The sequence below is a fragment of the Nothobranchius furzeri genome, chromosome 5 (assembly GCF_043380555.1).
Source record: "Nothobranchius furzeri strain GRZ-AD chromosome 5, NfurGRZ-RIMD1, whole genome shotgun sequence".
Taxonomy (NCBI): Eukaryota; Metazoa; Chordata; class Actinopteri; order Cyprinodontiformes; family Nothobranchiidae; genus Nothobranchius; species Nothobranchius furzeri.
The window spans coordinates 17,172,892-17,186,377 of NC_091745.1; the positions used below are offsets into that span (position 1 = coordinate 17,172,892).

The following is a 13,486-nucleotide window of genomic DNA, read 5'->3' on the forward strand; positions in this document are numbered from 1 at the left end:
CGATCAGGCAGGGGGCCAGAGAAAATTACGGAGTCCGACATTGTTTTGGCAAACTTACACACCGAAGCAACATTAATTTTAGTGACCTCCGATTGGCGTAACCCAGGGGTGGGCATTTATTTTTTCCATGGGGCCACATGAGAAACAGAAAATTTTGTGGAGGGCCAGGCCAAAGGGCTGAAGTCAATTATGCATAATATTAATGGTATTTCTTTATAAAAAGCAGTAAATACCATTGTTTTTTCAAGCTGGTAAGAGTAGACTGTATGTTATAAATGAGCAAAAAGTGAGGTTGGCTTACAAAAATGTGATTTATTCAAATTTCCCAAGGCAATGGTAAACAAAGTGTGCACATTTGGTTTTTGTTAAACATTTGTAACTTATATTAGTTAACAGTTTCAGTCACATTCACTCCAAAACACATTTTGAGTTTCAAATATTGTTGGAAAGAGGTTTTTAGCATTCTACAGATACACAATAAAATAAAATCAATGAACTGTGATCTTGAGAAAGAGGTTTCAAAAAAAGTGTCCCAGTTCACTGCTAGTTGCCTACATTTGTGGTCCAAACACCTTATTTTGTGTTTTTAAGCGATTTTTTTCTTATTCAGTGAGAGAAATCTAGTCTCTGCTGGGCTTTAACGAGTGCATCAAAGTCAGGTTGAATGTCTGAGGTGGAGATGCGAAGCACAGCTGACAAATGATCATCAGTGAGAGAGGATCTATACCTGGATTTTGTAAACTTCACTGAAAATGCTTGTTCACAAATGTAGGTAGAGCTGAAGAGAACCAACATCTTCTGAGCATGTCTCCTCAGGTTTGGAAAGTTCTCCTTAAGAGAAGAGTAGAAATCCAGCAGAGATCCTGACTTCAAGTGCTCTGCCAGTACTGCATCAGACTGCAGGTCAATGAGTTCCAGCTGCACATCACTGGGTGCATTATCCACACTGCAGGTAAAGGGAGAGGAAATGATGTGCATTTCATCCTCCACTGTTCTGAGATCTTCAAAACGCCTTGAAAACTCACCATGTAATGCTCCTAACATGGATGAGTACCTGCTGAGGTGATCAGCTGATGGTGTGACTTCGTTCAGGGTTTGCATGTGAGTGAGAGTGTTCCTCTCCAGTTGACTTGAAAGAAACTGCAGCTTTCTCATGAAGGCCTTCACGAGGCTGTGCATTTCATGAACAAAAAGGCCCTTGCCTTGCAGTTTGGTGTTCAGTTCATTCATCAGTGCAGTCACATCAACAGCAAATGCTAAATCTGCCATCCAATCCTCATCTGAGAGCTCTGGAATGTCTTTGCCTTTCCTCTCGCAAAACTCTCGTATCTCTGCTTTCAAGTCCCAAACCCTCTTCAGCACTTTCCCCAGGCTGAGCCATCTGACAGCTGTGTGGAGTCCTCCAAAAGAGCGACAAACTGTCTGTGATTCATTGCCCGCGCCCTGATGAAGTTTATTATTTTAGTAACAACATCAGTAACATGGTTGATTTTTAGCACTGACTTGCACAACACATGTTGGTGTATAATTCAATGCAAAAACACCCATTTTTGATCTGCATCGATTTCTGTCACTTTATCTTGCATGCGTTTCAAAAGTCCGACATTTTTCCCTGTAAGATTTGGACAACCGTCTGTTGTGACACCTGACAGTCTCTCCCATTTCAATCCCAGAGTGCCCATGCACGCATTTACCTCTGTAAAAAGATCACTCCCTGTCGTTGTCCCTTTCATCGACCGCATTGCTGCCAGCTCCTCTGTGAGCTCCGTTATGCCCCGGACAAATACGAGCAGCTGGGCCGTGTCGCGGACATCACAGCTCTCGTCTAAGGCCAATGAGAAAAAGTCAAAACTTGCCACTTCACGTTGCAGCTGGAGCTCCAGGTTGCCCGCAATGTCCTCGATCCTCCTGGTCACGGTTCGCCTGGACAGCGGGATTTGCTCAAATACACCTTTTTTTCAGGGCATATTAGTGCTGCAGAGTCCACCATGCACTCTTTGACAAACTCTCCCTCCGAAAACGGCTTGCTGTTTTTAGCTGTTTTGTGGGATATCACAAAGCTGGTCCTGGTTGCTGCATCCCTGGATGTGTGAAGCTTAGTAAAAAAGCCTTGCTGCTTTTGCAACTTTGCTAGCAAAGCTTCGGATGTCCGTTCCCTCTCAGCATCAGACAAGTTCTTGTATTTTTCCGAGTGTTTCTTGTCGTAATGCCGACTCAAATTGTAGTCCTTAAACACGGCAATCTCCTCCCTGCACACCAAACACACACGGCTTTACCTCCGACTTCAGTAAAAAAAATACTTAGCAGTCCAATTTTTGTTGAAAATCCTGCATTCAGCATCTTTTTTTTTTTTTTTTTTTTGCATGAGCAGACATTTCTGAGGGCTACAATCACCATGTCAACCGCGGGCACTTGTTGCTATATGTAGTGCGTCATTGTGTACGTAAAAAACAACTTCAAAATAAAAGCAATGCAGCCTTAGTCCATGCATGAGGTAAAAGGAGAAAATATATTTATTTTGTAATTTCCAATTAACCTTACGCGGGCCGGTCAAAGTCAACCAAAGGGCCGTATGTGGCCCGCGGGCCGTAAAATGCCCAGGTTTGGCGTAACCGGGTGTCATTACTGCCAGCGTGAATAACAATCTTACTGTATTTACGCTTATCCTTAGCCAGCAGTTTCAGATAAGATTTTATGTCGCCCGCTCTGGCCCCAGGTAAACATTTAACTATGGTTGCTGGAGTCTCTAATGCCACGTTTCTGACTATGGAGCTGCCAATGATCAGAGTCGGCTTGTCAGTGGGTGCGTCACTGAGCGGGGAAAATCTATTAGAAACGTGGACGGGTTGGTGGTGGCCCACGGTCTGGGTTCTATGCTTCCTGCGTACCGTCACCCAGCCGGCCTGAGGTCCCGGCTGCTCGGGTTCTACTGGAGGGTCGCTACGGGGTTGTTCTGAGCTAGTTAGCCCCGCGCTAGCTAAGTAGCTACGGCTGTTTACGGGTTTTTCAACAGCGCGGAGCCGGGACTCCAATTCCGACACCCTCGCCTCCAAAGCTACAAAAATGCTACATTTATTACAGGTACCATTATCACTAGAGGAGGCAGAGGAGTAACTAAACATCTGACACAGAGAGCAAGAGATAGGAGACGGAGAAGCAGAGACAGAAGTAGCCATAGCCGTGCTGAGGCTAAGCTAACTGGACAGCAAACTGTTCAACACCAAATAAACTGCGTGCGAACTCAAATGGTTCCCTAAAAGCTTGGTGGAACAACAGAAAATGTGTGTTTTAGTGTGCTTATGTGCTACAATAACTCAGAGATATCCTGTTACAGAGAAATTAAATCGGTTTTAGCGAGCCCCAAACACCAAGCAGCTTCACGGAGTGCAACACTGAAAACAGGAAACAGGAAACGCCTTACCGCCAGGTGCAGCCAATCAGCTCCTCTCTCAACAATCATACATGCTGCTATACATCTTCGTCTCCCCTCCCCCTGCCACACCTGGTGTGGAGTGCGGTGCCTTGGTCTGCCTGAGTGTTCGTGGCTCCCGGGTCAGGGGGTTTAAGATTTTTGGCGTCTGCCTGATCAATTCCGATGGCTGCCTGGTGGGATCTTGGTCCCTGGGCTCTGCTGGGTCCCCGGTGGGGGAGGTCGCCCCTGGGTTCCGGGTCGCTGGGTTCCGGGCTCAGCCGGCTTGGGGGTGGGAGTGTGCAGGCGGGCCTGTGGGCTTGCCGCTGATATCCCCCGGGACTCTACCGGTTGCTGGTTGTGGCCCCCCGAGGCGATCCTCTGCGCCTCTCGAGGGGGGCGGGGTCTTTTCTGGTCGCAGTCTCCCTGGGGTCCCTGCGCTCTGGGGCAGTGCCTGGATCTCTGGGACTTGGAGCTCCCTCCATCTCCTACGCATCTTTGGGGGCAGATCTGTGGCCCCTCACACTCTCTATTGGACGCTCCTATAGAGAAACCTTATATAAACAAGCGCGTGTACACACACAGGTGCTCACATGGTGCTCTCATAAGTGTGGACTTGGGCACGTTCAACACTTGTCTTAAGGCTGTGGTTGGCACTAAATGCACTGTGATTTATTATCGTGTGATTGTTCAGTTAAACAATGTTGATTTTATATTTCCTCATCAGGTTGACGCAGTGCTAGCTTGCTCCTGTTGTATTGTTGTGTGTCCCTTTTCTGCAGGTCTAGAAGCAGACTCTTGTTCATCATTGATTGTTTATCTGTGTGGACCACCCCCGGTCCCCGTCTCTTCTTTTCTCTTTCACGTCTCCGTGTCTGGTCGGAATTACAAAGCATTCAAAAGCAATAACAATAAAGTTTTACGCATCAGGCGTGACATTAAAAGCAGACGCTTCAATGCTCCACCTGAGAGTAAATCTGTAAGGCTTGTTACCAGCATTCAGACATCAATTCTGTTTGCTTCACAGCCAGACAGGACACGAAAAAAAAAACAAGCAAACAAAAAAAAATACATTATACAAATGCCTCCACTTACTCATAGAATCCAACCTTTCCTGCCACTCCTTGACAACCTGCCTCCAGATAACATGTTTTGCTTCAAATGTACTACTAGTAATTTCCATTTCCACACTATCTTTACTCAAAGCTTCTTTAGCCAATTTATCCACCTTTTCATTCCCACTGATCCCAACATGAGCTGGCACCCAAAGAAAGAGAACATAACTACCGCTACCCCTTATTCTGTTCAAAGTCAACAGAACTTCAAACAACATACCCCGCCTTGTTTTTTAATGAAATGACTGTAAACTTGAAAGAACAGCTGCTGACTCAGAACACACTACCACTTGTTTGTTTTTTGAATGCTCTATCCATTTTACTGCAACCAAAATAGGTACCATCTCAACTGTGTACACTTTGCTCACACACCTGCTGACAGGAAACAGGAAAGGTAAGCACACGCCCACAATACAAATGTTTGTTCCACAGCTTGTTCTACATGTCATAAATATCTTACTCTTCACTTTAGGAGATCACCTGCTAATCAATATACAAATAATAAATACATGTCAATACCCCACGAATGTGTCTCATTCCAATTATAAGTAAGATCAGCAGATCTGTCACATGTTAGGTGTGACAGCGATCCTTTGTCACAAGAATGGGCAACTTTATAGTGTTTGTAATTGCCCTCCGCCTCGCTTTTGTTCACTGCATTACAGCTTTAAATCAAACTGGGGTTTGATCCACTTAACAACACAACACACATAGATGGTCAAAAAGACATTTTTTGTAACAAACAAGGAACAAGAAAAAACAAACTGATAAATATGGTGTCTTAGCAATGTTTGGAGGTTTTATTTAGAAAGAGAAACTTGTTCAAACTTGTTCCTCGTGTTTTTATTATTTTTTTATTTATTTACTTTGATATTTGCAACAGCATCAATAAAAAACACATTTAATCCACAGTTAATTTTTTTTTATTATTGTTATGAGCGTTTTTATGTTATCTCCAACTTGGTACATTTTTTGGACCACACAAACATAAATTGTGTATACTTTATTCAATTAACGTTCATTTACAATGACAGGGCCTTTTGAGGAAAGGAGAAGATAATTATATACAAAAATGCAACAATGAGATAAACTGTAGAAAACTATAGCTGAGGGAACTAAATGAATACTTTTCTTTTGTTCAAATTAAATAACTACAATTATTATTACAATGGAACAAGCCTGCCATCTGCTGGTGATATCTGATTCGTCTCTTTGCCAGTGTCAGACTGTGGTTATTACTGTTATCGTTTTATTGGTATGGTCTCTATAAATATTTTCTGCCAGATTTTAGGGCATTTATTTGATGTTTTATTACTATAATAACATAGACATCCATAAAGTTTATTAGACAATACAAAAAAGGATGTGCCTCATTTCCACACACAAACATTTCAGCGCCTGAGCAACTGAGAGAAGTGTATGGCTTCTCAACTGAGAGGCTAAATTTCCTATATAGCATGAAGGTAGCAGCGGTCGGATCAAGGTGGAGCTTTCTGATTGGCTCTCTTACCGGAAGTCAGAAAGCAACAGTTCACGCTTGGCGATAATGGAAAAAAAATGAAGCTCGGACAGAAGTTCCTCTGATTTGAGTGAGACTCACAGCAGAAGCTTTTTTATGGGAAACAAAGCAGTTCAGTTTGTAGTTTTGTGTCTGATCAGTGGCCTGAGAGCTGAAGACGGAGGATGGTGAGTTTATCGACCCTGGGTGAACTCAAACTCCTAGTTACTGCGTTTTAAATGAGCGTGTGTGTGTGTGTGTGTGTGTGTGTACGCGCGCGCGTGCGTGTGTGTGTGTGTGTGCGCGCGCGCGCGCGTTCAGGTCGCGGTCTTCAGAGCTCAGGTTAGAAGATGAAGGTCTCTGTAACATCGATGTTCTGGAAGGATCGGAGCTGTCACATCAGGACTTCATTAACAGGTTTGTAATGAGAAAGGCGATTATCTGTTACAAACCAGTTAGCAACCCTAGCAGGTCTAAGATACTGACATGTCTGACCCTCTTTGATGCAACAACACAAATGTTTTAGCAGAGATGCTGTTTAAATGCTGAGGTCCTGAGCTGTCAGCTTGAACACTCAACATTTTATTAAAACGATTTAGACGTTTAGGTAGAGTAATAATGAAGCAGACTGATTGCATGTGATTAAGCACAAAACAAAAGAAAACCCCTAAAGAAAGATTAAGAACATTTAAAGTTATCAAGTCTTAGTTAAAGGGCAGGAAAATGAGTTTATTTAAATCTTTAAAAGCCCACTTTGTTCACAGGAACGTTTTAATTTAAGGTTTTCTAAGGAATGTGTGGGAAATCATCTGAAAAGGATTTGAAAGCCACAGGTAGTTAGGGTGAGTGGGTTAGTTCTGACCAGATGGGACAAAAACACATTAGAAGCTGAATTTTACAGGATTACAGACTGGATGAAGTATCTAGATTGATGGAAACTGAAGTTTCTATTTTCTTCCACATTTTTAGGACCTCCTCTCCTGAAAATGTTGTCTTATTTTTGCCATTTCACATCAAAAGTTTCAGATCATTCAGGAATTTCTATGACGTTGATGAACTGTAAACTTTTTATGATTTTCAACTTGATCAAAAATGTTTTTATCCATTTCTGTCCGTTTCCCCTTCAGATATGCTTTCAGCAGACCGGTCATCCTCCGAGGTCTCACCGACAACACCGTATGTTTTCAAACACCCATTTGTGAACGTCTATCATCTGGGACAATTGAAACATTTCCATCCATTATTTTGTAGGTTGTTTAATCTCAGTTTGAGAGGGAAGAGGTTTGCTTTTATGTTCTTATTGATGTCTTATATTTCTTTAAACCAAGTTAAAATATATTTGTAGTAACTTTTAGTTCATTTTTTAAAACAGTTTTTTATTCAGCTTGTAGTTATTTGAATGATTTAGAATTTTTTTGTGCATAGTGTTGAATATTTATGTGGAAATTTCATTTTGAATCTTTTATTAGATCTTGGCCAACTCCTATTAAATGAGAGTATTTCTATACTGTTTTCAGATCTAGTCTGTGCGCTTCACATATTGACCCTTTGCACCGACGTCACCTAATCACATGGGTCCACCATGCTGGATGGCAAAAGCATGTAAACAGTGAGCGACACGATTACTAAACAAAGGGAAAAGTAGAGCCTGAAATTGTTTTTGCGATCAAAACAAGAACAAAACTCCTCCAGTATTCCTTCCACTAGTTCATGCCCAGTTCAGTTATCAGAAGAAGTAGCGCATCTAGCGGGGGCCCAACGTTAGCTTACTTCTCTCTGCAGCTGTTCACCGATGTAAACATGTTGCCTAAATTCACCCCTCTGGATTTATAACTTTATGTTGTAAACAGCGTTTCACTTCACACCAAAGCTGATTGTTAAATAGTCCGGATCCCTACCAGCTTCTGTTGCTGGTGGTGTTACCGGGTCCCGCTGCTGCTCTCACACCGGAATGAGAAACTCTCTGAACGCCGACGCTCATATAAATCAATAACGTCATTTTAACACACGTGATCATACATCGGAGCTTTAATATTGTTAATAATTGTCTCGCTTTACACTACAGTGGACAGAGCGCAGCCTCCGTGGTGAAATACCATCCATCAGGATTATCAATAACTTGTATAAACACATCACATGTATCCCTGTCCTCGTCTTCCTCGTGAAATAAATGAACGTTAATCTTACTCAGTAAAAACATGTTCGCTGCTAATCTGAGGGCTGCTAGTCCGCTTGATTGATGCTGCAGTTCATCTCCGTCCTCAGTCTCCATCAAAGTTATTAAAAATAAAAAACGAGTTGAGTTTACGTCCTTGTCTGTTAGTGCAGCCGACCACGCAGCAAGCTAAAACCATTTTACTGTCAAATCAGCTCAATAAAAGCCATAAAAGGCTACAAACTGGCTTGTTTTGATGACCTTCACTGGAGTTTCTACGGGTGTAAACGGTCTTTTTGCCGTCCATCATGGCGAAGGGGGCGGTCACATGAGTGGCGTGACGTCACGTGCAAAGGATCAATTCCACCTCTTCCTATTATCGTGTGGGAACATCAAACAAGTGTTATCATCCCAAACAGTTGCTGCAGGCTTTGTTTGCTGTTTTTGTGTCAGAATAAATGATCATAAATTAATAGAAAATAAAAGCTCCCGTTTCTAAAAGACCTGAAATCTGATTTTAAATATTCAAAACACAAAATGATGAACTTTGTGACTTTGTTTTTAGAAGTTCAGGTTTTTGTGCTCCAAGCCAAGCTTGCTGGCAGCGTACGGGTCCATGAAGGTGAGGCTCAGCACCGCCAACACCCACTCATATAGGAAAGGTATGCTCCCGCTTCTCCCGCTCTGAGCTTCAGGCTTCTCAGGTGTTTCTCTAAGCTGGTTCCATTTCTGTCTTAGTGGATGTTTCCTTCCAGCACTATGTGGACGAATTGCTGAGGCCTCAGGCTGCAGATGCTCTTGGCAGTGGTGAGTTCAACCCGGCCCAGTTCTGTTCTGCTCGTGTGCAACTTTGATTAACGTGAAAGTGGTTCTGTTCTCAAAATGTGACGTTGATGTTGTTCTGCAGAAACTCTGTATTTTTTTGGAGACAACAACCTGACAGAGTGGCAGAATTTGTTTGATCATTATGAATCTCCGCCGTACGTCCTGCCGCGCACCAGCGGAGCGTACAGCTTTGGGATTGCAGGTCAGTCAGAAACGCAGCTGGAAGGTTCGATTGTTACTAACGTCCAGCTGAGGTTCACAATCACTCAGAGGAAACAAAAGTCTGTGAAATAATCCTGGATCACTGAGAGAAGAAGATTCTGTTTCCAACATCCCATCTGATTACGTCTTAGGGCTGGGCGATATGGACTTAAATCAATGATATATTGAGGATTTGACCCTGATAACGATAAATGGTCCATAGCTACAGGTATACGCAGAAACCAAAGTTGTCCACTAGATGGAGCCATCACATGTATTATGTTGAGTCTTATGTGACTCAAGGTGGTACAGCTGAAGGGTCGCTAACCTTCACACATCTTTTAATTTTTTTTATCAAATTTATTGACATGGGAAAAATTATCTCTAAGAGTCAGGAATGAAATTTCGATAACGATAAATTTTCGACTTGTTGCCCAGCCCTATTACATCTTAAGAAAAAAAAAATCTGACAAACTTATAATTTTGTTTTCTAACAGCTCAGATTTTTGACCTTGGTGACAAACACCCTTCTCTTTTAGCAGTTAACGGGTGTTTAGTTTTCAGGGTTTGATCGTCACTTCATCACTGGGTGGCCGGGCTCAGCCTCAGAGAGAGAGTGAGGAGCTCGGACATTCGGGAGGGACTCGGAGTAGAACCGCTGCTCCTCCGGATTGAAAGGAGTCAGTTGAGGTGGTTTGGGCATCTGGTCAGGATGCCTCCTGGACGCCTCCCTGGGGAGGTGTTCCGGGCATGTCCTGCCGGCAGGAGGCCCCCGGGTCGACCCAGGACACGTTGGAGAGGTTACATCTCCAATCTGGTCCGGGAACGCCTTGGGGTCCTGCCGGAGGAACTGGTTGAGGTGGCCGGGGAGAGGACGGTTTGGAGCTCCCTAGTTGGGATGCTGCCCCCGCGACCTGGACCCGGATAAGCGGAGGAAGACGACGACAACTTCATCATTGTTTACTGATTATCACAGACTAGACGATATCTGCTTGACGCTCGTGCTGTGCCTCAGGTCCTGGAACGGGGGTCCCTTTTCACTGGCATGGTCCGGGATACTCAGAGGTCATCTACGGGAGGAAGGTAAAATCCAAACGAGCCTTTCTTCGTTTGCTTGTTTTCTTCTGGTCGTAAACAATGAAAGGAAGATGAGAATGAAACTGTCAGCTCAGAGATGCAGAAACACTTCAGGAGCTTCACATGAACTTCAGCATCGAACCAAGAAGGTAGTTGGTGTTGCCATAGCAACCGACCACAGTCTGAAGGAGGCTTAAGGGATAAGTGTTTAAAGTCACCCTCTTTTGACTGAAAAATGACATGGAGTTCATTAGCAGTGAGAATCTTTATTACAGGGGTGGGGAACCCTGGTCCATCGAGGGCCGCTATCCAGCATATTTTAGTTTCAACCCTGAATCATCACACCTGATTTCAATCAGCAGGTGATTAACGGGCTTCTGTAGAGCCTGATGAGCTGCTGAACAGGTGGGTCAACCACTGAATCAGAAGTGTTGGAGCAAAGGCGTGCAGGATACCGGCCCTCGAGGACCAGGGTTCCCCACTCCTGCTTCATTAGGCCTACTCAGCACACAAAGCATTTGTAAAGACTTTCAGCTTCAGTCATAACAACAATCTCCATGTGTTATTTTTTTCTTAAAAAAAAATCATAACAAATATTAGGGTCTGAATGAGAGAAAGAAGGTTCTTGTGTAGAGTATTTATTTTTACCTACAGTTGTCTCTGAGACGAGATTTCCTCCCAGATTTCCTTCCAGCTCCATTAATTGCATAATCTGACGATGCATGGTCTGTCTACAGCGCTGGTTCCTTTACCCGCCTGAGAAAGAGCCTCACTTCCATCCAAACCGGACCACCCTGTCGTGGGTGACAGGCACGTATCCCAACCTGCCGGAGGACGAGGCTCCGCTGGAGTGCACGATCCGACCCGGAGAGGTGAGACAGCCGGAGAGTCTTTGTCATCACTGAACTGAATGTTGCTGCTAGGTCACACTGATTCTGTTGGACACTTAGTGCACCACAACACCTTTGCATTTAGCTAATTCATCCCAACACCTTAACATGTGACTGTTTACATTTATATTATGTTTACTTTTATTTCAGTTTATATTGTAGACTTGTCTTACCATTCTTTACATTTATACTTTTACATTTTTGCACCTTAAACTGACCGACTGTGACAGTCTGTGCATGCGTGACAGCATTTTTAGCCTAGTTATTTTATTTTGTTATATATTTTAGTTCCTCCTTATGTGAGCTGTCTTAGTGAGCGCAAAGCCAATGTCGTTGTACACCTGTGCAATGCCAATAAAACAATCTTTAATCTTAACAGTCCAGAGATTAAATTCAGGTCTAAATGCTGTTTTGGGGCGTTTGGTGTTCTTAGAAGAATCAGAACATGTGTCAGGATTTGTTCACTTCACAATATCTGCTGTTTTCTTATCCAGCCTCTGAAGGAAAATCTGTTTTATCAGCACCTTAAACTCATTAGGAAATTCATTCTTGTTTGTTTTCTAATATATTAACAGCCATTTAAGATGATTTAGCAGGGAATTTTTATTACATGTTATTTTTACAGGTTCTGTATTTTCCTGACCGCTGGTGGCACGCCACCCTGAACCTGGACACCAGCGTCTTCATCTCCACATTCCTGGGATGAGCTCGGAGTTCTGACAAACCTCCAGGGTTCTGTCCCGTCTCAGACTAACGGGAAGGAAAACTGTAGTTTTCCTCCAGGGGCACAGCCAGCTGACATTAATGTCATTTAAACCAGATTTTGTTTGTGTGTATTTGGTGGATTAATGTTCAATCTTATTTCCCTACATGAATTTAATAGGAAGATGTTTTTAAAGGACTCTGTACCAAATGTGTGGAGAATATAGGCAGAAACTAGCCTGGCAAGCCAGACTAAATAATACATTTATTTAGTCTGATTTGGTGTCATTTTCACTACATGCAGCATTCTTCTTAACACAGGTCATTACATCATCTTTTGCAGTATTCTTCAGTTTCTCTCCAATGTTCCCGAGAGGGCTTCTGGATCTGATGGGCTTGTCTTCACTCTGTTCTCCTCCAATCCCATCTTTCCAAGCCAGGGGTGGATCCAGGAGTGGGGCCAGCCAACCTGACCTTTTGCCCAGTTCTGTCCTCTTGTCCCTGTGACCCTTGTGTGACCCTTGTTTCTGACCACAGTTTTTTGACCTGCAGCCCAGCTCCTGTCGGCTGGCTGATTTTGCTCGCACAAGCCAGTCCAGTGTGGCTCACCTTTTGACCCCGTACTTGCCACTGTCTTTGGCATGTGGGGACTCGCAACAAGAGCTGGGTCAAAGGTCACGCCAAGATTCCTGACAGAAGGTTTGGTGTGGGAAGCAAGCTGACCAAGAGAGTCTCTGACTTTGGGAACCAGCTTGTCTGGGGCACAGATGAGGATCTCAGTCTTATCTTCATTCAGCTGAAGAAAGCTCCCAGCCATCCAGGTTTTGATAGAGTCTAAGCAGGTGTGTAACAGCTGCAGCTTAGACATCTCATGGGGCTTAAAGGAGATGTACAGTTGGATGCCATCTGCATAAAGATGGTAAGAGATTCCTTTGAAGAAGCTCAGGATGTGCTGAAGAGGAAGCAGATAGAGGAGGAAGACTAGAGGCCCCAGCACAGAACCTTGTGGGACACCATGGGTAAGGGAGGTGGTGGAGGACCTAAACTTGGAGATGGCGACAGAAAAGGAGCGCTCAGAGAGATAAGAGGAGAACCACTCCAGAGCAGATCCTGATAGGCCTACCCAGTCTCTCAGCCTCTCCAGTAGCAGGTGATGGTCAACAGTGTCAAAGGCTGCAGTCAGGTCCAGCAGGACCAGAACAGAACAGTCCCCTGCATCACTGTGAGTCAGAAGGTCATTAGAGACCCTAAGAAGAGCTGTTTCAGTAGAATAAGCTCTATGAAAACCCGACTGGAAGCTATCATAGATGTTATATTCATCAAGAGCAGCCGTGAGTTGTTTAGCCACAACCTTTTCCAAGATCTTGGAGATGAACAGAAGTTTAGAGTTGGGTCTGAAGCTGCTATGGAGAGAGGGGTCGAGACTCGGTTTTTTAAGAAGCGGGTGGATTACAGCGTTCTTAAAGTAAGCAGGGACCTGACCAGAAACCAGAGAAGCATTAATTATAGAGAGCACACTGGGACCGATGGACTGAAAAGCACTTTTAAACAAAGATGAGGGTAAGATGTCGAGGGGGCATGCAGAGGTCTTCATAGAGTTAACTAGTTTGGTTA

General features: G+C 43.8%; 1 protein-coding gene across 1 annotated transcript; it reads left to right on the forward strand.

The window, feature by feature from the left end:
• Window positions 1–6,038: 6,038 nt before the first annotated feature.
• jmjd8 (jumonji domain containing 8) lies at window positions 6,039–12,150 on the forward strand. The gene is made up of 9 exons (XM_015942354.3): window positions 6,039–6,210; window positions 6,344–6,439; window positions 7,150–7,198; window positions 8,743–8,839; window positions 8,916–8,984; window positions 9,085–9,204; window positions 10,219–10,286; window positions 11,018–11,152; window positions 11,796–12,150. Exons 1-9 carry the CDS (start codon window positions 6,140–6,142, stop codon window positions 11,874–11,876), a joined length of 786 nt encoding a protein of 261 aa, XP_015797840.1. The 5' UTR covers window positions 6,039–6,139; the 3' UTR covers window positions 11,877–12,150.
• The last annotated feature ends 1,336 nt before the right edge of the window (window positions 12,151–13,486 follow it).